This window comes from Trachurus japonicus, chromosome 13 (genome assembly GCF_045865225.1).
Source record: "Trachurus japonicus isolate A0001 chromosome 13, Traja_1.0".
Lineage (NCBI taxonomy): Eukaryota > Metazoa > Chordata > Actinopteri > Carangiformes > Carangidae > Trachurus > Trachurus japonicus.
Genome location: NC_140919.1, coordinates 26327426 through 26353826, shown reverse-complemented (window position 1 = coordinate 26353826; position 26401 = coordinate 26327426). Strand labels below are relative to the sequence as shown.

Here is a 26401-nt window from a genome sequence, read left to right as displayed (position 1 = left end):
TTACTTTACCAGGTGTGGTTCACACACTTGAGGGACTGAGATACATGTCTAGTAGCCTATGAGCTAGATCAGCTCTGCTGAATGTTTTACTGGTTGTATCCCAAGAAGGCTCTGTGTTCAATTCCTGGGCCCATGGACTTTCTGTGTTACTTTTGCATTGGTCTCCCTGTGCCGGTGTGGGTGCACTCCAGGTTCTTCATCTCCCGCCCACAATCCTAATACATTAGACTGACTGGTGACTCGAAATTGCACATTGGTGTAAATGTAAGTGTATTCTTCATCTCTACATGTCGGTCTACAATAGACTGGGAACAGATGTGGTGTACGCCTCCCTTGCCCTGCTACGTCAGCTGGGACTGGCTCATATGGGGCCCAGTGACCCTGCAAGCCATTGTTTATAGTAGGCTACCGCGCTCTTAGGGGTATGGTTGTGCAAGATTGATCAAAAGACCTTGCCACCATCAACCAACATGGATTTGAAAATGAATGGTGATGTTAACTAATATTGGTCAAAATAACTCATATTTGTCCAATCACTGTAAAATTTTGCAGATATTGTCAGGCTGTGTTGGGAAATAGACCTACAAAATGCATGCAGTAAATAGAATAAAATAAAATAATAAATAACCCTAAAAAAGCAGATCAAATTCAGTGTGTCAGTATTCAGTAACAATGTGCGTAAGTGGCTGTTACAAATTAACATTAAATTAAATTAAATTAAATTAATGAGCAAAAGTTTTATTGTGAAAGGTTTGTTTTTCGACCGGACTCAACCCGGAAGTAGATCCACTTTGACCGCGGAAGAAGAAGAGGGCAATAACAGTAATGGCGGCGCACTGTTACTGAGAGGTGAACTGTGAAGGCAGAGAGGTAAATACACTCTGAAATGAAAAGCTGATTTTTGTTGAAACTATGGCGACACTAAAGCGGTCGTGTTAATCTGTGTCATGGCGGTAAAACTGTTGCAGCTGAAACTAATTAACAATCAATCACTTTGTTAATTTAATTTTCCCAGTCACATTACATTCACCCACTTCAGTTTATGTTTAAATGCCCCAACCATACGAATTATATTTCAAGTGTTAATTTTAACTTAGTCAATTAACTATAATGATTAAGTGAAGGCATTTTAAAGGTTTCGAAGGTATTGATTCCTGATCAGAATTGGAGTAGGCTATACCAAATTACTGCTACTATTCCAGTGTTTTTAATGGAGTAACGTATATGCACATCTTACAGCAGTTTTGAAGGAGTAAAAGTATACTCTTTGATTACCTTTATTGTCATTGTACACATAACAGCACTGAGAAAATTATTGAAGAACGAAACATTTCACTAGTAATACATATAGGTTGTTATAGTATAAGTAGGTAGCCTAGGTTTAGTAATCCCTTAGGTTTATTACGGGAAAGAAAAAATTGCAATGGATTTTTTTGTTTTTAAATCTTTCAACAATACACATTATCAGTAAAAGATAATGTTGTTTTAGCTATGGTATACTGCATCTGGTAATGCTACCTCAAAGCTGGTGCAGCCATCTGAAGAAATTAAACCATTTTTTAGTTAAGAATAGATGCTATTTAACTTTAACTTGGAGAAAATGGAGAAAAATATTTACTATGTAGACCGTTAATTAACCATCTTTGTTGAAGCCCCGAAAACAAACAAAAAAATATAGTAAAGACAATAAACGAAGAGGTATCAGTATCATCTATTTTGACTTTACCCTTAAACATAACTGTTGATTCTCCTTAATATATTCCAGTCTAACGTGTACACTATCTTGTTCAAATTCTTATATACCTGTTAAAGCAGAAGTAAGTGATATATTTGTGTTAATATAAGTCTTAAATAGTTATATCTTCCGACAGCAATCACTTCTATAGAGTGTTTGGACCGAAACACGGGTCTGTCAGTCACTCTGCTCTGCTGTAAGCCTAGGAGAAAACTTTTCTCGTATCCTACAGTTTTTATCCAATGAGGAGAGAGAACGGCATGCAGGGCTGTGTGTGCAGCCAAGGGATGCGCCTGAATGTGGTGACGTAGGGACGAGGACTGTTATGGTGCGTTCAAGGCAACTCGTATTTTTCCGACCTGTGAAGTCGTACCATCTGGTACATAGACTGTAAAAAAAGACGTACTGGTACGATTTCACGGGTCGGAAGTTACGAGTGGCCGTTATAGTGACTTGGAAAAACACGAGTGGGTTGCCTGGAACGCTACAAAGTCGTAAGTTGTGACTTGAAGCTGTAATTTCAAAAGCCTGCCTGGAACGCAGCATTAGCCAAAACGACCGGATTGCTTACTTCTGCTTTAAGTATATGGATCCCTTAAATTATAGCTGAACGTAATGTAAACCAGACTAGCAACAGCTAAGAAAATAAATGAGAATAAAGTAGTGGTTGAGATCTTGTTGTGGAGCAGCTCAGCAGGGACCAGCAGCCACAATTGTAGACCTTTGTTATTACAGTAACTTAAGAGAAGTCTACACTGAAACTCACCTGGTTTAACTGGGAGTATGTGTGTTGATGTGGAGGCATTGTTTACTGGCGTCTGGTCTGGTTCCAGTTCTGGATGAAGGACGTCAGGCCAGTGGTGGAGGTGGTCCGTCTCGGCCTGGTCACCTACCAGGAGGCTCTGCGGCTGCAGCAGGTCTATGTAAACAGGCACCGGTCCGGTTCTGCCCATGCTCTGCTGCTGTGTGAGCACCCGCCAGTCTACACCACCGGGATCCGCCACAAACCCTACCCCACCTCCGTGCTAGACCAACTCCGCCTGCTTGGTGCAGACATTCATCGGACCAACAGAGGAGGACTCATCACCTTCCACGGGCCCGGACAGCTGGTTTGCTACCCGGTCCTGAACCTGGGAAGCTTCAAGAAGGTCTGACCCGATTTATTCTGGAGTTTGGGATGATTTGATATAACCAGGGATGTATTTAATCTTTGTTCTGTCCTCTCAGAGTGTTCGTTGGTACGTCTGCGAGCTGGAGAAAACAATAATCTCAGTCTGTGGCAAGTTTGGCATCAAAGCATCCACATCTCCCCACACTGGAGTTTGGGTCGGAGACAATAAAATCTGTGCCATGGGTACGACAACAACACATCTGTATTCTTCTTGAGCTTCTGTCAGACCTGCACCTCTGACTGTCTCCCACCTAATCGGCATCATTACAAGTCTGACCTGAAATCAAACAATTTCCTTGTGGGGATTATGAAACATATTCTGATTCTGAATTAATTCACACACCGGCAGAATTTTACAATCACTGTCTGTAACTCATGTACTATCTCAACTTGTATTTCATATATGTACAATAGAGAAACCCTTAATATTTTGCAAAATACCATAAAACGAAAGCCGAAAAAAGAGAAAGAGGAGAGTACATTACAATGTAAACACAGCCCAGTACAGATCTTGGATAATATCAGTCATCACCAGTCATATGATTCTCACAAAAATTAATTCAACCTTTACGCCAACCTTTGGCAGAAAGCTCCAGTGGAAACTGTTATAACACAACTTATTATAAAATTATTATACGGTAAATGGTGTTTTCCTATGGTTTTTAGGGATCCACTGCGGTCGATACATCACGTCTCATGGTTTGGCCCTGAACTGTAACACTGACTTGTCGTGGTTCAGCCACATCGTTCCGTGTGGCATTGAAGGTAAAGGAGTGACATCGCTGAGCACTGAGCTGCAGAGAGACGTCAGTGTGGAGGAAGCCATCCCTCACCTGCTGGACGCCTTCAGGGACCGGTTCAGCTGTCAGCTGACTGATGGAGCAACACCGGAAACTGACAGCAGAGGATTGCCTTTGTAGAAACTGGGTGGTTGGGAAGGGTGTGTTTTTGCAAAGTCTGTCTGACAACATGATGTTTCATGTTAGAAAAAAAGGCTTTTCAACCTCCACTACCTTTACAGATTACCCCCCAAACCAGCTCTGAATTTGTACCTACCTTGTTTGTGAGTCAGTGTTGGCTTTGTAATTGAGTAAATGTTTACAGTGTTATCCAAATTTGCAGTTTAGTATTGAAGTATTGGACTCTAATCAATTATTTTTCCGTTTTTTTGCATTAATTTGAAACACTTTTTAAAGTTACCAAAATGCATTTAAGTCATTACAAAATCGTCACTGTAGTGAAATGAAGGAACTGTTGAATTGTTGTTTTTTTACACCTTAAAAGTCCCATAAGTTGTTCTGATGAATGCAAAACAGAAATCCATGGTACATTAATCACCCCACTGCTACTGGAGAATGTCTTATATTGAACATCTATGATATAATATACCCTATATTTAAATTGAGAGAGAGAGAGAGAATCTGTGGGTGGAACATTTAGTTTAACAGTAATGAGAACAAATGGGTCCACATAACTGCTGCTAAAACTACACTGTCTGTCATACTATTTTTACAATAATGCATTTTTGCATTTGTTTCTACACCTGTTCAATAAACAATGTGCACTCTGGTTTCTACAGTCTGATCTGGTTCACAAAACTGGTAAAATGGCTCCAACACATACATAAAGCCTGACACCAAAAACTGCTGAGAGGCAAATCAAAACAAGTCAATCACAGCGCCAATACAAAACACTTTGGTTTCCTTCTGAATAAACGAGAAAGGGCTTTTATTGTATTAGCACACCGGAAGTAGAGTGCGTCTGCGTGTGTGTGTGTGTGTTTATTTTCGGACTTGATGGCAGTGTGTGTGTAGTGGGGAGTACTTCTTCGTGTCGTGTCCAACTTCACAGCAGGGAATATTCTGGGCAGCTCGTGGGCTCATATCGACTTCCCACGGCGCGAGCTAACATTAGCCCCGGTGGGTGCAGCCAGAGGCGGACACGCAGAGTTAGGGAGCCGCTGTTGACCCCCACCCACCCACCCACCGGCCGCCGTAACAAAGAGGGGGCGGCTGTCTGTCTGTCTGTCCGTCCAACTCCAGCCCAGGAGCCAGCCGGCCGGCGGACACCGTCACCGGCTGTGAGCTAACCCCGTGTCCGGCCTGCGGGTCCGATGGCCCCGCTGCTGCTGCTGCCGCTGCCGCCGCTGACTCAGGGTTAGCGACACGCCGCCACCATGGGAGACGATAACGGAGTTAACGGGGACCTGAACGCCAACCTGAGGTGTCCCAGCACCGGAGACCCGCAGCTGGACAAGGCGGTGCATCAGTGGCTAACATGGGACAGGGTGAGTATGAGGCTGTGCGGGATGAACGTCACACCGGACCTCCCTGGGAAAGCTGCGGCTTTACGTTCACACATCATGTTGGCAAACACACGATGCACAACTGGTTTAAGACACTGTATCCAGTGTAGGAATCAGGATTGTCTGGTAAAATCGGCACATAGATTACCTACTATAAATCATTAGTTGTCACCGAAACGCCATCGCCAGGATTTCCCCGTGAACTGAAACTTTGTGAGCAGTAGGCTAACTGTTGTAGGCTACTCAGTGACCCAGGCAGGGGAGAAAAGCTGGTGTAGCAGCTCCACAACATAAAACCTGCCGCCTTGTTGACACCGTATTGACCACTAGAAAGAGCAGCTTCCGATCATGCATCAGGTCACACTTTGTATTGTAATCACTTGTGTCGACATGCAAGGAAAACTAAAATCCCGAGATATTCAATGGGAGATCTTCAAAACAACGACACAGCCACGTCTGTGGGTCGGCGTGGGGGCTGAGCCCTGTGTGCTGCTGCCCGCAGTGCGGCCCTGCAGGCCGGCTGGCAGCAGCACCACTGGCCGCTGTCTGGGTCGCTCTGCAGATTAGCTTTGGGGTGGCATGAGTCAGCTCATTTACTCTATTGGGCTGGCAAAGGGTCAGGAAAGGGGTGTACCGGTGGTGAAACGTGTGATATGATGATTGAAGCCTTCCTCATCTCTCTAATCACCTGGGCCCAGTTGTTCAAAAGGTTTAATATGGATCAACATGATCTGGGTTTTGACATCCCTTGTTTTTCCATCCAGGATCAGGAAATCCAATTTACGTTCACTCCAGTTGGATTAGATCGGTATTATTATTAGAGCTGCTGTGACAGGCTGCCGCTCGCCACGGCGCCTACAATCTGCTGTATGTATAATCCAGATGCAAACCTTTCAAGATGTTGAAATCTGGATAACAAGTGATAAATGGGACTACATATCGCACTCAACAGGTAGAACAGGTTTATATGAATATATTGGTGTAATGCAGCCTGTAAGATGTGCTTGCAAACCATCACCTTTTTCTTTCTTTCTTTGTAACGTTTATGTAATCTCATAATGTACACTTTTATGCCCTGGACCCCAGGAAGATTAGAAGGCATCATCGTTATCCCGGCCCTTTTAAAAGGTTTTGAACAACCCATACTGAGGATTTGATCCTTATCTAATCCTCTTTCAGAATCTGTTTTTAGTTTTAAACAATCTATTTTCAAGATTTCCATTATCCAAAATCCAAGCAGATCACTTTTGAACCACTGGACCCTGGAAACCAGTCTGAGATGAGATCCACCAACATCCAGCTGCTGCACCTGACTCATTTTATTGTATATTATAATGAATATTTCTATCTATCTATCTATCTATCTATCTATCTATCTATCTATCTATCTATCTATCTATCTATCTATCTATCTATCTATCTATCTATCTATCTTCTGCTCTATGTAAGGTACTTTGAACTTTTTCCTTGTGGCTCCTATTATCACAACCAAGGAGCCTCCTGCTAACCCACAGATCTAAATTAGAGCTGCAGCTAGCTATTGTTTTCATTATTGATTAATCCACTAATCACTGTGATCACATTTCATCATCCAGATAACACAACAGAGGCCCGTATCAGGTGGAGCTTTATCCTGATGCAGTCACCATGACAACAGAAACACAAAGAGACATCAGTAGGCACATGTTGGTGCTGATGCAGCAGTTCAGGCTGCTGTTACATAATAAGCTGAAAACATGGAGACTGTGCAGGAAATGTTGAGTTTTAACTCTGCATTTATTATATAATCAAACACGCACGCTCGCTCTGATTCCAGAGCTGTGTGTTTCTAAAGGTCATGGCTGCCATGAATGTTGCTGCTGACCTCCGCTTTAAATGTCAGCCGCCTGGAAAAGACTCCCACACAGTCAGCCACACACACCAGACTGTGATTTATTGACTGTTATCGTTTACGCTGTAATATCTCCATTTAATCACATGTTCAGCAGACTGTCGTGTGTAAATGCTTGTTCATAATATTCTGGTCTGGATCAATAAGGAGTCAGTTTTGACCTATCTGTCGAAACAGTGACAACACCTGTCATTCTAGTTTCATATGATCTGGATGTTTCATAATCAAAACTTTTATAAGACATGGGAGACTGGGTGTGGAGCTCGGAGTGGAGTCGCTGCTCCGTCATGTTGAAAAGAGCCAATTGGGCATTTGATCAGGTTTAATCTCAGGTACCTTCTTGTGGCTTCTTTGGGTCGGCCCAGCTGGAAGAAGACTCCTGCTGCGTTCCAGTAGTGGGTTAGGTTGCTCTCGCTGACTTGCCCTCAGCAAGAAAAATACATCCATGGGCTGGCAGTAATGAACCTGAAAACACTGGAGGAAGAAAAAGAATGAAAGTGACCAGGTATCACAACATGTCAGAGTAAACGATTTACAAAAGAGAGAGAAAGAGACCGAGGAACTGCATTATTAGGTGGTGGCCGTTCAGGTGTTTCCCCATATTGCCCTATGGCCAGTCCATCACTGTGGGGTTGGGTCGAGGGTCCGAGCCACTTACAGATACACACTTACAGTCACTTGAAGGTTTCATCCACCTGCTCTAGCACCAGCATGTGTTAGAGCTGAAGGTGTGTGAGTATGCATGTGCAGTAGGAGGGCGCGTGTGTGTTTGACTGAATGTTTGACAGTAACGTTGTGTGTGTCTTGATCTTTGGGCTGAGCTCCGTGGCTCTGAGGAACCAGTTGGATCTGGCTCTGATGGGTTTTTAAAAAAAAAAATGTTATTACATAGTGCGATACAGGTGATAAGACAACATGAAACAAGGAACAATACAAGTGTAAAACAGGGGTGAAAAACAAACATACATAACAACACGAGACAAGAGGGGATGTTAAATTCTAATATGTCAAAATATGCAATGATAACTATAACCTATCAAACGAAACAACAAAAACAAATAAATAAATAACTGATGGGTTTCTTCTCCTGTGGTGTAGAACCAGCAGACTCTGGCTCAGGTGGAGTCTCTGGTGGCATCAGGCCGGTTGGATGATCTGAGATCGAGGCTCTGCAGCCGGATGAGCTTTGGTACAGCCGGGCTCCGAGCACCGATGGGAGCTGGATTCAACCGGATCAACGACCTCACCGTCATCCAGTCCACACAGGTCAGACCCGCGACTTCTGTTCTGAGCAGAGCATCCTTTAGTCTTGTCTGTCTCCTGTCTTTACTTCCTGGTTGCTGGTGTCAGGTGGTAGTTTCCAGGTTCAGGTGACTGTGGTTTGCTGGTCATCTGTGACTTTCTTTACCTGAGAGGGAGGCAGAGCTGTTCTTCACAGCCCAGCTTCATGCAGAACCATCAGATCAAAGTCGCATCACAAGGAGCGAAGACATGTCAACTCTTTACAGAGGCAACTTCAAATCCACAAATGTCAAACGTTGTGTGCACTACTACGTAAATACTATATATCTGTCAGAACTAAGTTATCTGCAGTGGTTAAACCTGAATCTGAGAACCCAGGCCTTTATCATGGTTTAGGCTTTAAGGGGATAGTTCAACATTTTGGCAAATTGGTCCATTGCCATAATCTCCATAGTTTTAGAAGTACGCTCGTTACCTTTACCCACTACAAGAACTATGCACTGGACTGTATCGCTACAGGCCCCCAGACCATCCATACACCCCAAACAGCCCCCCCTCCTCTCATTTACCATCTTATTTATTATAAACTTGAGGCCTGTTGGCATGTGCAATCTCTCCCACTGTTATTATGATCAGTATTGTTATTATTACAATTTAAAAACACTAATGTCGAGCACTACTGTACAGTTTTATTCTCTTCTATAGCTCCTTTCAAATTCTATTTTTTATACTTGTCTGATTTCCTATGCTTTGCACTACACTGTATAATATTATAATTGTTTAGTTTTATGGCAGATTGCTGCCCGCACATCTGTATTTACTTGAATGTACTTTTGTTACTATTGTTTTTGATTTTCTTTTAAGGGACTGTGCCTAATAACACCCGGCAGGGGGACTGGCAATGTAAATCAGCCTAAGGCCGCACCCCTTTGGAGGGAGTGCTGACTGTTGTACATTGTCCTCCATAAACAAATAAATAAATTTAAATTAATTGTCAGTGCAAGCTATTTTTAGAACGGCCAAGCAGAGCCATGAGCTGCTCAGAGCTATGCCTCTGAGGCTAATGGGATTTCTTGGTTTCCCTCATCAAATACACAATCCAACAACTCCAAAACGCTCGTGTGGACAAGTTGTGACCTGTACATTCACCACGCTATGAGATGGAGTTGTTTTTGAGGCAAATTCAGAGACCGCTTGCTGGAAAACTGCCCCTGACAGGAACACGCATCAGCGGTTTTTGCATGAATTTACCTCGAAAACAACTCTGTCTGGTAATGTTCTGTTATTATCTCATAGCGTGGTGAATGTGCAGGTCACAACTTGTCCACGAGAGCGTTTTGGAGTTGTTGGATTGTTTATTTGATAAGGGAGAAATCCCGATCCTCCGTAGCGTAGCTCTGAGCAGCTCGCGGCTCTGCTCTCCCGTTCTAAAAATAGCTTGCACCGACAAATGAAGGTAACAAACCTACTGCTATGACTATAGGGATTATGTTGAACTATCCCTTTAAATGAAGAGATTTTTCTGAGTGTTTCACTGCCCACTAATATAATTCATCTGACATCAAGTATGACATGAGTTTATAAAGAAGTCATGAAGACTGATGTCTGTCATGTCATCTCTCTCTCTCCTCAGGGTCTGTTCTCCTACCTGTCCAGGTTCTTTGCAGACTTCAGCAGCAGAGGAGTGGTTGTTGGTTTTGACACCAGAGGGCAGGAGGAGAGTGGCTGCAGCAGTGAGAGGTCGGTGTCTGAATCCACACCCTGAATTCTGACTGATGATGTATATATCTGTATTCACAAAGCATCTTAAAGCTAAAGCAGCTCTTGACTTGTATTAATTCAGAGCGGTCAGTCTTAACTTAAAGGGGACATATTATGCTCATTTCAGCTTCTTGACATGGTACCTTGATGTCTAAAAGTAATGTTAGTAACATGCTTTGGTCAGAAAAACCAACAGATTGAGCACAGCTGGTTCTCTACACACCAGTTTCACAGCCCTGCTCTAAACGGCCGGTTTAGAAGCTTCACTCTGGTAGCTGAGGTAACCATGGTAACCATGGGAGCGAGGGCTTGAATATTCACATCAGCCGGCTTGTGATGTAATAAGCCGGGTGAAATTAAAACGGCTTCTTAAGAGACATATTTTCTTACTATGGCAGTTTACAAAATGTTGACGTAGTTGTCAAAACTTATGTTTAAGGGGTGAGGAGGCACTCCGGAAACGCAAATACACATACTAAAGCAATGAAAAAGTGGGTTTTGCATAATATGTCCCCTTTAAGGACTCCTCATTTCTCTGAGAGTAACTGACAAAGCCACTTGGCACAAAAAGTAGCAGCTACTGTAATTGGGGAAGAAGTTGGAAGTAATGGAGAGGACTCCTTCAACCAGTCTGAATGACTTCAGCGATGCGATTCAATGTGGAGGAAAGAGTGATGGTTGTGAAGCAGTAACATCTGTTTGCATCATCACAACATGAAGACGGACAACCAGTCTGTGTGTGTCCACCCCCCTCCTGTCCTCACAGTCTGTGAAGTGGAGGCGTCAGTGGGACATGAGGACATTTCTATGCTTTTGTTTCAGGTTGGCAAAGTTGACGGCTGCCGTGATTCTCAGCAGAGACGTTCCTGTTCACCTGTTCTCCACGTTTGTCCCCACGCCATATGTGGTGAGGAAACACTTCTCCGTTATCAATCATAGCATCACTACTATCACCTCATCATCAGCTGTTGCTCAGTATGGTTGCTTGTTTGTTTTTTCTTTCAGCCGTATGCTGTGAAGAAGCTTGGTGCAGCAGCTGGAGTGATGATTACTGCTTCACATAATCCTAAAGAAGACAATGGATACAAGGTGAGAGACCAGCACCGGTCTGACTGCATGTTTTAGTCCAGACAGGAAACGACCGGAAAATATCAATAATAGCACGGTTGCATCATTCAGGTCTCAAGATTAAATTCTAAATTGGTTCTCAATCAAGGGGGCAGTTGTCGGTCTGAGAAGTGAAGCTCACTTCCGCGTTCAAAAAACTGCAATCCCCTCGGCTTCCTCTGGGGGCTGGTGTCAGAAAGCCGCATTCTCCATAGACCCCCCTGTTAAAATCGCTGATTTTACATCTTCAATAAACATAATCAAAGCCTGGTGTCATGACGTTTGTCAATAGTTTCTTTCTACCCCCGCACACACTCTGAGGGGGGTGAATTTTTTTTAACTCTACCGTCTTACTGTTATTAGGTTAAAACTCTGGCCAATTAGGGCGCGGAAACGTTGAGTGACAGGTCCGTAGCGGTCCGGAGACAGGCTGCTTCGAGGCCAGTGGGCGGGTTCTCGGCCGGTAAATCCAACATGGCGCTGTTCAGGCCGCCATATTTGAGTCACAAAAACGACTCCCCAAAACCAATGGGTGACGTCACGGACGCTACGTCCATATTTTTTACAGTCTATGTTCTCAATCCAAAAACAATGGTAATAGGTCATATACTGCACTATATGATGTGCATGCAGGCAAGTACAGCATGTTGTGGCTTGTTTCTAAGGTTATGTAATGACTGTTCCCACAGTGACATTACTAGGATCACCGAACTGTGATCACATGATCAAATGTGAGCCTACAGAATAGGACAAACATCCAGCTCAGTAATATCAGACAGCACCATGTTTTGCAGCAGGTTGACATCAGCGCAGCATTAAGCAGCAGGCGAATGGACAAAAGCAGTTTGTGTTTTGAATTCATGACTAATTTATGTCATGTCACAAAGCCACACTGGAAATATCTATTCAGGAGAAGCTAACAGACAACGTGGCTAAGCTAGCCCAGCTAAGGTAGAAACTTTTCCTGGGTGTGATTCACATGTTATTATGACAACGTTGACCATTTCATTAGCTTCTTTTAGCTCTACAGACAGAATAAATCAGTGATAAGTGGAGCTTCACATGGTTGGAAAATTGTGTAAAGCCTATGACCTGTGGGTAGAGACGCTGTCTGTGTCTGGAAATGGCACCAGCACATGTCACAGTCACAACAGCCTTTTTCAGACATTTTTTTGAACTTTAGGACCAAGTCAAACTTGCTTAAACCACCAGGAGCTCACATACATTTTCATTATATCTCATCAGTTTTTACTTGTTAATGTGTGTGAATCTAAAACTTTCATGTGATGCTCTGGATCTCTGCCTCCCTCTGCAGGTGTACTGGTGTAACGCCTCTCAGATCTCTTCGCCTCACGACAAGGAGATCCTGAAGAGCATCGAGGAGCAGCTGGAGCCCTGGAGCGCCTCCTGCTGGGACGAGCAGCTGGTGGAGAGCTGCTCCCTGAGGACCGACCCCTTGACCCAGATCAACAGCTGCTACATGGACGAGCTGACCTCCCTCTGCTTCCACAGGTACGAGGCCGGGTCCGTCTCTGCAGACCTCTGGGACTGGTTCTCTCACATGCAGTTCGGTTCGGATGCTGATCTCTGGTGCGGTATTTTCTCCTGTGTCTCTCAGGGATCTGAACAGCAGCTGTCCATTGAAGTTTGTCCACTCATCTTTCCACGGCGTTGGACATGCCTTCGTCCAGCAGGCCTTCCAGTCCTTTGGGTTTGCTCCACCAATCCCCGTCCCAGAGCAGAAAGACCCCGACCCCAACTTCTCTACAGTCCACTGTCCAAACCCGGAGGAAGGAGAGTCTGTTCTGGTGAGAAACAGATCCCAGTTCTTCAAGTGATTGTTTAGATCTGTTATTTGAACAATATTCTCTTCACCATCTTATTCTTCTGTGTCACAGGAGCTTTCTCTGCTCCTGGCAGAGAAAGAAAACGCTCGTGTTGTTCTGGCAACGGACCCTGATGCCGACCGTTTGGCTGTAGCTGAGAAATCTGATGGGTAACTGAGATGTTTGCTCAGAGGCACTGCTTGTTGTAAACTACAACTCCTGTTGCGTGTCGCAGGCATGTTCACCTGTGTCTCCCTGTGTTTCAGGCGTGGTTGGAAGGTGTTCACAGGTAACGAGTTGGCAGCTCTGCTGGGTTGGTGGATGTTCTTTAACTGGAAGGAGAACCATCCAGATCCAGCCGACACTAAGAAGGTTTACATGTTCGCCACCACCGTGTCCTCCAAAATCCTGCAGGCCTTCGCTCGTATCGAGGGCTTCCACTTTGAGGTGAGACGGTTCAGTCACATCTAGAAAACGCTCATCTATAAACATTTATCATACTGGGATGATGACGATAATGATGATGATGATGTCTTGTCTCTGTGCTGAATAGGAAACTCTTCCAGGGTTTAAGTGGATCGGGAACAGGATGCATGAACTCTCCAAAACAGGAAACACTGTCATATTTTCCTTTGAGGAGTCAATTGGTAATTGGAGCCTGCCGTTGTTTTATTTACAGATTTTACATGTGTAATCACATGCAGAATGACACAGTTGTTTGTCTGACCCCAGGGTTCCTCTGCGGCAGCATGGTCCCGGACAAGGACGGCGTCAGCTCGGCAGTGGTTGTGGCTGAAATGGCCACTTACCTCCACAACAAGAACCTGAGCCTGAACCAGCAGCTGAACAACATCTACCAAACGTACACTGCTCACTTGTCTATATTTACATTTCATAGTTCAGCTAGTATGGGATTTACAATGTCCTGGTGCTTGAATTCACATCAAGGTACTGGTGCATCAGCATCATAAACATATTTAAATATACTGTATACTTGACTATAATGTTACTGTTGTTTTATTAATTTGATTCTAACTGAGTTTGTATTTAATACAGCTCAGGTTGATTTAAAAGTCACATGTATAACATTGAGGTTTAATCTGTAGATCACTCTGTTCAGTCTGTGATATGATCATTAACCAGTTTGTACCACAGGGGGGCAACAGAGGCTTGTTCATGATTATTAGTATTTAAAGCCTTTTTTTGATGATGAGCTGAAGATAATTTAGTTTTAGTTCCAAATCTCAAACTTTATTAAACCAGTGTCAGTGAACACTCATCAGAAACAGACAGTAGTAACATATTAAGGTGTTCTAGGTTCTCCAGCAGGTTTGAGGTTTGAGAGATGAGTCCTTCAGACCACTGAGGTTGTTTTTCTGACTGATCTTTCTTAGAGGTTTACTGTGATTTGGAAATCGACCAAGTCGAGTTTCTTCCTCTCTTTTATTTTGACAGTTGTCTCTGTCGTGGCTTCCTGTCTCCAGGTACGGGTATCATGTGTCTCAAACCTCCTACGTCATCTGTAAGGACCCACCCACCATCAAGAAGATCTTTGGCCGGATCAGGAACTTTGATGGTGATGGTTCATACCCGGAGACATGCGGGGGCGTCCGGATCGTCCACGTCAGAGACGTAACCACGGGATACGACAGCAGCCAGGCCGACCTCAGATCTGTGAGACATGAACAGAGAAAACATTGTGAGGCGTCTCGGCTGATGTGTTTCCTCTGACATCATGTAACTGTGTGTGTGTCCTGTGTAGGTCCTCCCAGTGTCCAGGAACAGTCAGATGATCACCTTCACGCTCCAGAACGGCGTGGTGGCCACGCTGAGAACCAGCGGCACTGAACCAAAGATCAAGTATTACACTGAGTTCTGTGCCGCGCCAGGAAAAAGGTCAGTTGACTCTGAAACACTATTTACTGTTCACCTCACCTCCAGTCTGCTGTGAAACTGAAGTGCAGTCAGTAGATTCAATCCAAATGTTCCTTTGTAAACAGGAAACACAACATGAGGGACTGTCCACCATTAAAATAATAATTCAGTTTAAAAAAAAGGGAGCGAGTCAGAGGACATAAATTAAATGCCATATTTCCCCCTATATGTTAGAATTTTGACCTTTGTTTACATTTGTTAAGAAGAGAATATTTTAGTGCTTTGCATAGTAGCTGGAAAGAAAATACAGTGGTATGTTGGTTTAACTGTTGCTGCAGCAAGGAATTGTGGGATGGCATTTTCTCCTTTCCTTACATAAGGGAAGGTCCAATGTTTCCTAAGCTAAAGGAGATAATATAGAAAGCAGTGAAGCTCCTTCCCTCTCCTTATCACGGCTGCTGATTTGATACTTCAGATCACTTCACTTCTTGTGAGTCCGTGTGAGAGTCCTGGTCTCACGTCTGCAACCACATAACTATTGTAAGTTCAGTCATACAGGACACTGTGTATCATAAGGCGACTCCCCTTCACAGCTCAACAGTTCACACCTTCTCTGTCACTCCGACATATCTTTGATCTTTGAATCACACTGAGATCAGCTGTATCAATTAGTTTATGTCTTGTTCTGCATAACAAGTTATACATTTCACCACAGTTTCATTCCGAATATGTAAATGTTGGTGTTTTAGTCTATGAGCAGTGTTTTAATGATACAATTAATCTAATTACAAATGAAATATTGACGTTGTGATGGCCTCAGTGACACCATCACTCTGTGTTGCAGTGATATATCCACTCTGGAGGAGGAACTCAGGAAGGTGACGGCCGCCCTGCTCGACGAGTTCCTGGAGCCGGACAAAAACAATCTGATTCGTCGCTCGGTTTAACTTCACGTCCTCGTACCTGGTCCCTCCTGTGATGTCATATCCTGTTCGTAGACGAATCAGAGCAGCTGCTGTTTTCCTCTGTGTGCCCGCTAAGTTCACGTCAGGCTGGAGGCATTGCTGGTCTCACGCAGCAGAGAGCATGATGGGTAAAAAAACAATTACTTTCCTTGAATTTTCAGTGTTAGCTTGGTCACGAGCACAGTGACTGCAGTATTTTCAGATGTATTTTCATAGAACTAAATGTGAAGATGAAAATGACAGAAACTAAATATTAGCTTGGACTCAGAAGTGACGTTCGCTGTGGAGAAATGAACCATTCATGACAAACTGATTAATCTACAGCTGGTCACTGTCGCTTTTAATTTAACTAGGAATGTTTATTCATTTCACTTCATTCTTAATTTTTTTTCTGATTATTTTTACAAATCACACTTTCAGTTCTAGCAAGAAAGTTTTCTTCAATATTTATTTATTTGAAAAAAAAATCATACCAAATAATAATCATTATAAAATGATAAATCCATAAGTTGCAAAGGGATGTTTATCTATTCCTTTTTGTGTAACATGAGGTTGTGGCATAACAGTATATTCAAACAACAATGTGGTTTGTTGTTATGACAAGAGAAGAGAGAAGGAAAAATAACCTAAGACGTTGTAGAGTTTCATTATAATGGGAAATGGACCAAATTTTTTTCTTCATTTTTGTTTTTCCCTGTTTTTCCAGATTTAGTAAAAATTCTATTTTTTTCCCCTGGACACTGGCTCATAAAAGTCACTGTCAGTTTTTCCCAACTTGTTTCCATTTTGCCTTAAAAGTGGTTCAATGCTGCTCATTTAGGCTTAACTTAAGCAATAACCAAAGAGTAAGATAAAACCCGTCAGTTTTTACTGAGAGCAACAACTGTGACACAAGGTGTTCAAACAGATCCAAAATCTTAACTTGATTTACTTGAAACGTCTAAAATTATCCAGTGAGTTCTATAAACCTCAGCCGCACAGCGACAGAGTCTGTAGCTCTGTGATTGGATCATCACAGCAGTGCACTCTGGGAGTCAGAGTTGACCTTGTCAGTTCTTACCAAAACTCAGTCACTGAAGTTATCACTGACACAATTATTAGTCATAATGAATGCCCATCAGTGCTGCAAGAGAAATATTTTCTTGTTTTCCTATGATGATGAGGTATTGGGGTGTTGGACTGTGATCTTCAGTTTTTTTGGCATTTCATAGACCAAATAATCAATGAATCAAAAAACGAATGGACAGATTAATCAGTCATTTCAGCAAGCGAGTGAGTGGTATCTGATGCTCCAGTTATGCTTTTGTTTGTCATTAAAGAACTTCCATACCTGGAGTGAGATGGGGAATCAGCTCTTAATTTGTTTGTGTTGTCTATGTTCTTCTGAGTTTGTGGACACTATTTATTTTTATACTCAGAGAGATAAAAGATATTTATGTTGTACAGATGACGGGTCACATGTTGTCATGATGCTGTGCTCCATGTAGCAACTGATATTTTGTTAAAGAAGCTGAAGCTATCGAGGGTTGACTCTAGGTATGGTCATGTGAACAGATGACAGTGAGGCCTTGACCCACAGACCCGTTGTGTTTTCACTGTCACAGCTGTTAAAACAAAGATGCTGTTCATGTGGTTCTCTGAAGTTTCACCAATAAACCAAATAAAACATCAAAATGTCTTTTTCATTTGTCATTGGGTAAAAGTTTTTTAAAGTATAATTGAGCGGATCAGATGATTTCAGTGAGAACTCAGAGTTATACTTTGTTATACAACTGTCTTTATTGTCAGCATCTTGTTTGTGATGTCATTCCTTAATTCTCTCAAAGATGTGATTCAATTTGACCTCTCTCTCTTCTTTGTGCACAGCTACAACATCTTTCAGACTATTTTCCTTTCAGATGACTAAACAGAGACAACAGACAGTGTTTCACAAGTCTGTAACACTGTTCCAATATTTTATCAGAGAAAAATCCAATTTTACTTTAAAAACATTTTCAGTCATTTTCATCTAAGGTCATGTTTTCACTCTCAACAGCTCTAATTTAAGGTTGTTAATGTAACAGTAAGTCCATGTTGATACTGAAAAAACTGACAAACTGCTCAAGTGTGTCATGAAATAATGAATAAGAGTTCACATTTACAATTTACAATATGTCACATTATGTAACTGTTCGACCAGTTAGACTCACTGGACATTTGGCCTGGTTTGAGTTTTCGCTCATATATATGCCCTTTTCTTTTTCTTTTTTTTAATGAAGTTAAGTTTTTCATGAAGGTGGTTTTATGATCTTTGGCCTGATGTTGAAGTTGAAGTTAAGGATGATCCTGGACCGGATCTGCTGCAGGTTGATGCCATAGATGATGGGGTTGATGAGCGGCGGCACCACCAGAAACTCCGCCGCCAGCGCGTTTTGCAGCGCCTGCAGCCCGCTGCCGCTGCCGTAGCGGGAGAACATGGAGTCAAAGACCAGAGAGAGGGTGAACACCAGCAGGGTGACGAGGTGCGGCAGACACGTCTGGACGAACTTCCTGCGGGTCGCGCGCGACCGGAGCGAAGCGCGGACCAGGTGCGCGTAGGAGACCAGGATGAGTCCGGTCTGGGCGACGTGCGAGAACATGAGCACGAAGCCGTAGATGTTGTTGATGGTGGTGTCGGAGCAGGACAGCTTCACCACCTCCCAGTTGGTGCAGAAGATCTTACGGATGTGGCGGTCGCAGAAGGGCAGAGTGGCGGTGAAGATGAAGCCCACCGTGGTCTCCAGCAGCGAGAAGCTCCAGGTGAAGAGCAGCAGCTGCGCCACCCGCTGCGCCGTCATCAGGGCGCGGTACTGCAGCGGCTTGCAGATGGCCAGGTAGCGGTCATAGGCCATGACGGTCAGACTGGTGAACTCACAGAACACATAGTTGTACACAATGAATATCTGCGTCATGCACCCAGAGTACGTGATGACGTGGGTTTCGGCCAAGAGGTCGTGGAGCAGCTTCGGGTAGAAGCTGGACGCTCCGCAGATCCCGTTCACACACAGGTTGCACAGAAATACGTAAATGGGCTCGTGCAGCGCCCTGTCCAGACACACGGTAGTGACGAGGGTCACGTTCACGAAGATGGTGAACAGGTAGGACACGAGAGCCAGGGCGAAGTAGACCTGTCGGTTCGTGTCAGAGTCGTTGAGACCCGAGAGCACGAACACGATCTCAGAGCCGTTCTCCATGATCCGGACTGTGGTCCAGAGACAGAGGCTCCGAGACCGAGACCGAGACCTCACCAGACTGACCGGGGTCAAACAGAGAACAACAGGAGCCTGAGGAGTCTGAGAACACTTCTGTTTCTTCTGTGGCCTCAACAAAGGTAAAAGCTGAACATGGAGGATTTCACCGTTTACAACCAGAAACATCAGCACAAACAGGCCACATCAGCTCAATGGAAACACCTCTGACCTTTGTAATGAACTGATCAGTGACCAGGAAACATAGCCTAACTGGAGCTTCAGATCCTACAACTCTGACATGTGTTCTCATGATCACACAGTTTTTCATTCCTATTAACCGACACTTATCACAGCTCAGTGAAGCTCCCTATCAAAATGAACTTAACAACAACACATGACAAATATCAGCTGAGCTTCTTCTACTGAAGCCTAACAGGAGACAGGGGGAAAATTCATCACTATCACAAAAGGCTGAGTTGCTTCAAACTCATCATCATTATCATCACATTAGACAGAAGCAGTGTCACACAACATGAGACAAAAATACTTTGAGGAAACAAGAGCTCAACACGTGAGAAGAAACCGCTTCACTGACAACAGCTGGACACCTGAACCAGATCCATCTGGATTCAGTTTGTACTGCAGCAGCTGAAAACCCTGTGGAGCTGCTGGGAAACAGACTGCAGGGGCAGCAGCTCTTATACACCTGATATAGAGACAGACAGGTAGACAGCCAGGGCTGATGACATCATATTGAACATACACATACACTGGCTATATCATTATCTATGCAGGGTCATGGGTGGGGGCTGGAGTCAAAGACTGGGGCCAGTCCCAACTGACATAGGGCGATGGGGGTACACCTGGACAGGTCACCAGTCTATCACAGGACTGACATAGAGAGACAAACAACATCACACACTAACATTCACAATTTAGAGTCCTAATGAGAAAACACACAGAAGATGCTAACTCCACACAGAAAAGTCCCAGGCTGCTCCTACCCATCACACGTCAAATGGTCAGCATTAGTTGATTCATTTTAATGTTTTTGATTAACAAGCTGACAGTAAAAGCTAAATATAATAACAGATCAAAGGATCTTAATGTGACACTGCACAGAAATGGGTTTGGCTGCAGATCGAGGGTCTGGTTCTGTGTGGTGGTCCTTCTGTGAAGAGGCTCCAGTTCCAGGACTTTAATTGAAACAGAGTACAAAGTTGACAGTTTTTCAGCTCAGAAACAATCCAAGCCAGGTTGTGGGTTTGGATTATACCTACAAAGAGATGAAAAGCCCAGCAGAACTTGTAGCAAACTTAAGAACTCCATGAATGACACATTTTGGCCTTCAAAACGTATCACAAGTAGCCTAACATTTCAATAAGGTGGCTCATGTGGCAGAGCACACTGGTTTGTATCTGACCTTTGGCCCTTCACTACATGGTATCCCCTCACTCTGACTTTACTGTTCTGTCAAAATCAATGCAAAAATGAAAATAAATAAAACAAAGATAGCCTACATATGAGATAGAAAAACACATAACTGTCAGTCATTTTTGAGCACATCCATACTGTATCTGCCTATGGAGATTTTTCGGAGGTGGGTCAACCTGAATATCCTTAGCCACTATAAAAACTCAATATGATTATACCCCTGGGGATTAACTTTTAAGATCAAAAATCTAAAATGCTCTTTCTCTGGGCCTATGCACTTCTATGACCCAAGTTCTTGGTCTTATATGGGAATATGGTGCAATAAATTAAATTTGGCTGGAAGGATTTGGAGCATCTTTTACTGGGCACATAAGCCTCTCTGTTTTTTAATTCAACATCCACCTTCTCAATGCATCCCAATCTTCTTAATAATCTACATTTCTATAACATAACTCAGTTCAAATAGAATTTGGTATTATACTTTCTAAAGTAAGAATGGATCATCATCAATATAGCTCAAAATCTGCCACATTGACAGCAATATGCAATAATTCATTCTCCACGCTGTGAAACACATTTTCACATCACACACAATACCCAGAGTCTGAGATGTACTTCACCTGAACAAATGAGTGGGAGGACACTGTTCGTAGGAGGTTTAGCAAGAACGCTCACCGGCTAACTCTTCTAAATGTATGCCTTTCATCAACTGAACATGGAATAATGAATTCTGAATTTGGATCATAGTTTTAAACAAACTTTATTTTCCAAAACTCCAAATTTAAACATTTAAGTAGTGTAGTTTTTTGTAATCTTATTTGTATATAAAATCATCTACATCCCAACACTCCAGTGAATCCACAGAGGCTACTGTTGTTGATGAAGTAGTACCCAGTCTCTTACATCAAAGGTCATTTTAGTTTGTCAACATGTTTGTCCCTGAGGCATCTTCACATTAGACACAGTTTCCATTAATTCCCTCAGAAGCAAATCTGTTTACCAGAGAGACCAGTCGGTCTGAGCAGACCTAAGCACTGGTCTAACTGGCCCACAGAGGACTGGTAATGACGTCCCCTCAGACCAGGTCTTCGAACAAGACAGTTTAACCAGCTTGAGCGATTTCTGTAAATTAGTAGTTTATTCTTCAAATTTACAGATACAGTTTTCTCATTTAATCAAAATTCGACACACAAATCCCAAAACTGGGGTTAACACATATCTGGACAACACTGCATTGAAAATATCAGAAAGTAAAACATCTAAAACAATAAAAGTGTTTGTGTCTGGGGGACAGTCTTGTGGAGCACAGTGGGTAGAGCAGATGCCCCATATGCAGAGGCTACAGTCCGCAGTCAGCCCCGGTTTGAACCCTGCATCAGGCAGTCCTTTACTGCATGTCGTTCCCCCTCTCTCTGCCTCCCTATTTTCTGTATACTGTACTGTCAAATAAAGGCAAAAAAAATGTGTTGAATACCAAATACTTTTCCCATTGCAGTAATTTTTTGAATGAACCAACCGTGTTCCAAATCTGAAGCTCTTTGGCCTACTATAGGCTAATATATACATTTCCATTGTGATGTAAAGTGACAGAGGGGTAATGCAAGTCTGAGAGAAATTGTAGTTATTTTTTATCAAAACATCAAAACAGTTGGTGTCTCAGCTCTGGTTTAAATCACCAGTTACAGTGTTGATGTTGAGACTGATGTAAAGAAGATTTGTTTTATCAAAAAATAACCTCCTGTGTTTCCTCATTACAAAGTAATGGTACAGTAGCATTTCTTCAGTTCACTCTGGTTTTAAAGCAGAAGTAAGTGATATATTTGTGTTAATATAAGTCTTAAATAGTTCTATCTTCCGACAGCAATCACTTAGTGTTTGGTCTGAAACACGGGTCTGTCAGTCACTCTGCTCTGCTCTGAGCCGAAGAGAAAACATTTATCGTATCCTACAGTTTTTATCCAATGAGGAGAGAGAACGGCATGCAGGGCTGTGTGTGCAGCCAAGGAACGCCGTGAATGTGGCGACGTAGGGACGAGGACTGTTATGGTGCGTTCAAGGAAACTCGTATTTTTCCGACCGTGAAGTGGTACCAGTTCGATCTGGTACGAGTTCACGGGTCAGAAGTTACGAGTGGCCGTTATAGTGACTTTCACCGGTAAAACAGGTCGGAAAAACACGAGTGGGTTGCCTGAAACGCTACAAAGTCGTAAGTTGTGACTTGAAGCTGTAATTTACGATTTCAAAAGCCTGCCTGGAACGCAGCATTAGCGAAAACGACCGGACCACTTACTTCTGCTTTAACAGCTCCTTGTCACAAAAGCACTGTGGGATGACGGATTGGTGGGTGGGGTCTCTCAGTTCTCTGTATGTCTCTATAAATGTAAGGCACTTTGAAAAGTGCTATACAAATTAAATTTGATGTGGTTTGTGGAGGTGATTTACTGTTATGGGAAATGCATTGACTATTCTGAGGATTGCATTACTGAGTGACTTTGAGAATGACGTTTCTGATGTGAGAATTGCATGAAAGCGACATAGAAAGACTGTGAGACAAAAACGTCACACACCTCTGTGTCTCAGATCACAGAGGTTTGGAATGTGGGTGATGTTTAATGTGATTTCAAAAAAGAGTCAAACAGGGAAAAAAGTGAAAAGGAGAAAAATGCAACAGACTACTTTTCACATGAGATACAGTGGTGTCAGATACAACATGATGTTCAACACTGATGAAGACAGGGAATACATTTATTTACTGCTTTTTCATACCAATAAAGTTAAACAGATGTGCAGGTTGACCTAAACTTTACCACATAATAGACGCTTACATATAACAAAGATTTTGGACATTTTCAGACCATACATTATAGCTGTAAATAATGGTTGACAAGTTAGAAAGTATAATGACAGGAAAATATTCAACATGTTAGGTACACTGCTTGTATCAAATCTGCTTTGTAAGACTTGAAAAAAACAGCCGAAAGAAAAGTTGAGCAGAGAAGCAAGGTGAGGTGTGCAGGTACTGACAGCTTTCTGTCTGGTCTGTTTAGATGCAGAAAAACACACGTTGATAATCTTTATGTAAGTGTAAATGATTAAAATGAGAGGAACGTTGATTGTGATATTTGTGTGTATAATTCCATAAATGTTATTTACACTGGTGTCAGAGCAGGCCAGTTTAACAATCGCATAATTTCCACAGTAAACTTTGTTAATAATGTTTCCACACAGCTGTAAAGGTGAAGTCAATGATAATATACAAATAACAATGACAAGAATAGGACATAACCATGTGACAGCAATAAGCATGGTGACTTTTTTAGAGGTCATATATGTGTTATATTGTAGAGGGTAACAGATAGCAAGGTATCTGTCATAAGACATGATGGTTAAGTTTAAAAACTCAACCGTAGCATAAGAATGATTACATACAATCTGAAGGAAACAAAAAGGCTTAGACACAGTGTGAATGTCAGAGAGGATCTGAACCAGCAGGAATGGAAACAGCGCTGAACTACCATACAGTTCATTTACAAACAGGCTGCACAGAAACAGGTACATGGGCTCATGTAAACTCCTGTTCATACAGATAACCACAATCAGCAAAACATTGGCACAGACTATCAAAAGATACAAAGACATAATAATAGTAAAATATAAATATTTGAAAACCCCAGTGTCAAAATAGGCACTTAGTATGAAATATGAGACCTTTGTAGCATTTACCATGATCCCTGTGGCTCATAAATCAGTAATAACACTGTAATAGAGCTAACTCTATACAATTTTGTTATAGACTTTTAAGGTTAACTCAAACCTACAATGCTGTAATTGTTTTGGACTGTGTACAGCTAAAGCATTACACTTTCACAGTATTCCATGTACACAGAACTCAATTATCCAGGAAACTATTTTCAAACATCATATGTAGCACAGTCCATGATATTCACCTACTGTGGTCATATTCGGAGTCCATCATTACTGAGCTAAGCCTCTGCTTCTGCTTCTTTTAACCTTTGCACGTCAGGAGACACCCACAGCAGCATCACACCATGTGACCTCACTGACAAATAAGACAATATTTGATACTGAATTCATGTGGGAGTGGCCTCAAAGACAGAGAATCAGAGCTGCCGCTCACTCCTCTTCAGCTCCGCCCTCTCGTCCAAATATGGTTTATTGTGGCTCGATGACGCCTTCTTTTGAATATTGATTTGAATATTGTTGATAGAGCTTGGAATCAAGGGCGTAGGACCCGAGGGGGACGTGTCCCCTCCAATATTGAAGACAGGGGCATTTGTCCCAACCGAAAAGTGCATCACAGCGTTATGTGACTGGCCCCACCCCCCTTCACCAGCTCTGAGTGTCTGAGAGGCGGGAAGTGACTTTCCAAACCCTCTTGCTGACCTTTTTGTCAAAAGCGACTTGCGACAAATCTAGGTTCTTTTTCCGGTGTTGTTACAGACGTTTGTGGTTTGGAGACACTGATGTGAAAGCACGTATAACTGTCTGCAACAAGCAGCGGGTGCTGCCGTGAGCCCCGTCGCAAAGCACTCACCGGTGGTCAGTCTCACAGTAGTGCCACGAAGCAGTCCCCGCTGCAGTCAGAGACCCACACCGCTCCACGCTGACCCTCCCACCCCACCTGTTTTACAGAGCGGGACGTACACAGCCTCAGCTCAGTCACTTACTCACCTCATCTACAGCCGGACTCACAAGCATTAATTCTCAGTTCAATTCTCACTGTGTCGAAAAAAGAAAAAAAAGGCCAGCAGCTCGATCCCTTATATTTTCGACTCGAACCCGCGTCAGGTCGGGCCAGCTGGGCCCGATGAGAAGGCCAACTGACCCAAGGAATGATTAAAAACCGCTACCATACTGCCTACGGTTACACCCCGCCTTTCCGAAACCCTGCCTTTCCGAAAATAGACTTCCATTCAATGTAATAGCGGGGTTTTCTATTTTTTCTAAACACCCCGCTATTCCGAAAAGGCTATTGGGGGAAACCCCTCCATTCCGAAACCCCCCCACTCCGAATGGACAGACGGACGTAATCAGAAAGGAAACGGAGGCTGTGCATTGATCCTTTTTTCCTTTTTGCGATCAAACGGATCATGTAGGCTACATAATTAACTGCGAAACAAGCACTTCATAGGCTATTAATGACATATAACGCTCATTATGCTTCTAGCCTGTCTGGCTTCTGCCTGGTCTTTTTACTAAACTTAACCAACTCCTTTTTTCATTGCCTAAACCCAACCAAAGCAACATTTATTTTTTTCTCTCCCCCAGTTTGCTGTCAGCAGGGTCGCCGGCTGCAGCAGGCTCGCGCCCGTGAAGTGGGCTCAAGCCGGGTTCAGACGCGCTCGAGCAGAGCCGGGGAGAGAAAAAAAAAAGTTTCTTTCCCACTCTGTGAAGATCTCCCACAACGGAGTCGGGGAGAAAGCACGTGGGACAGATCTGCCCAGTCCCTCAGCAGCACGCGTTTCACAGACAAACCACAACGCAGAGTGTAAACAACGTCACCCAGAGCACCATGGACAGCTGGGGGGGGTGGGGGGTGTGGAACAGCAGTGTTTCGGGGGGACTTTCGGAACAGCAGGGTGTCGGAATGGAGGTGTTTCACCTGTCCCACTGCCTACTACACACTGCGTTAAAATATGTACTGTATGCAGTACCGCTGACCGCTCCAGTTCGACTGTAGCCGCGCTAATTGAGCTAACGCAGCTAATTAAATTTAATAAACAGAGGTAACTGGTAAACAAAAAATGTTGGGTTGGTGCGTGGACTGTAACTTGCTGATGAATCGGATTAACTCTACTGGGAATGTTCCAATATGCTGACATAAGCAGGGAACTTTATTTTATTTTATTTAAAGCAGAA

At 43.2% G+C, this 26401-nt stretch overlaps 4 protein-coding genes across 4 annotated transcripts; 2 read left to right on the top strand and 2 right to left on the bottom strand.

Annotated features, from left to right (window-relative positions):
• The first annotated feature begins 786 nt into the window (after nt 1-786).
• On the top strand, nt 787-3968 carry lipt2 (lipoyl(octanoyl) transferase 2). Its single transcript, XM_085795601.1, has 4 exons — nt 787-870; nt 2569-2883; nt 2963-3089; nt 3573-3968. Exons 2-4 carry the CDS (start codon nt 2575-2577, stop codon nt 3824-3826), a joined length of 690 nt encoding a protein of 229 aa, XP_085651727.1. The 5' UTR covers nt 787-870; nt 2569-2574; the 3' UTR covers nt 3827-3968.
• A 713-nt stretch (nt 3969-4681) lies between these two features.
• pgm2l1 (phosphoglucomutase 2-like 1) lies at nt 4682-17213 on the top strand. Its single transcript, XM_085795600.1, has 14 exons — nt 4682-5193; nt 8201-8368; nt 9978-10084; nt 10928-11012; nt 11111-11194; nt 12528-12724; nt 12831-13020; nt 13111-13208; nt 13305-13485; nt 13592-13685; nt 13771-13900; nt 14523-14712; nt 14801-14934; nt 15758-17213. Exons 1-14 carry the CDS (start codon nt 5083-5085, stop codon nt 15858-15860), a joined length of 1872 nt encoding a protein of 623 aa, XP_085651726.1. The 5' UTR covers nt 4682-5082; the 3' UTR covers nt 15861-17213.
• A 917-nt stretch (nt 17214-18130) lies between these two features.
• Nucleotides 18131-19124, bottom strand: LOC146976077 (olfactory receptor 6N1-like). The gene has a single exon (XM_085794459.1). It carries the CDS (start codon nt 19088-19090, stop codon nt 18146-18148), a length of 945 nt encoding a protein of 314 aa, XP_085650585.1. The 5' UTR covers nt 19091-19124; the 3' UTR covers nt 18131-18145.
• Nucleotides 19125-23317: 4193 nt separating this feature from the next.
• On the bottom strand, nt 23318-24282 carry LOC146976076 (olfactory receptor 11A1-like). Its single transcript, XM_085794458.1, has one exon. It carries the CDS (start codon nt 24245-24247, stop codon nt 23318-23320), a length of 930 nt encoding a protein of 309 aa, XP_085650584.1. The 5' UTR covers nt 24248-24282.
• Nucleotides 24283-26401: the final 2119 nt, after the last annotated feature.

Coding starts and splice junctions, on each gene's coding strand:
- LOC146976077 (XM_085794459.1), bottom strand. CDS start 19,090: ATGGAGAACGGCTCTGAGATCGTGTTCGTGCTCTCGGGTCTCAACGAC.
- LOC146976076 (XM_085794458.1), bottom strand. CDS start 24,247: ATGGTAAATGCTACAAAGGTCTCATATTTCATACTAAGTGCCTATTTT.
- pgm2l1 (XM_085795600.1), top strand. CDS start 5,083: ATGGGAGACGATAACGGAGTTAACGGGGACCTGAACGCCAACCTGAGG. Junction 11,195..12,527: donor AAGAAGACAATGGATACAAG/GTGAGAGACCAG, acceptor CTCCCTCTGCAG/GTGTACTGGTGTAACGCCTC. Junction 14,713..14,800: donor GCCAGGCCGACCTCAGATCT/GTGAGACATGAA, acceptor TGTCCTGTGTAG/GTCCTCCCAGTGTCCAGGAA.
- lipt2 (XM_085795601.1), top strand. CDS start 2,575: ATGAAGGACGTCAGGCCAGTGGTGGAGGTGGTCCGTCTCGGCCTGGTC. Junction 2,884..2,962: donor ACCTGGGAAGCTTCAAGAAG/GTCTGACCCGAT, acceptor CTGTCCTCTCAG/AGTGTTCGTTGGTACGTCTG. Junction 3,090..3,572: donor CAATAAAATCTGTGCCATGG/GTACGACAACAA, acceptor TATGGTTTTTAG/GGATCCACTGCGGTCGATAC.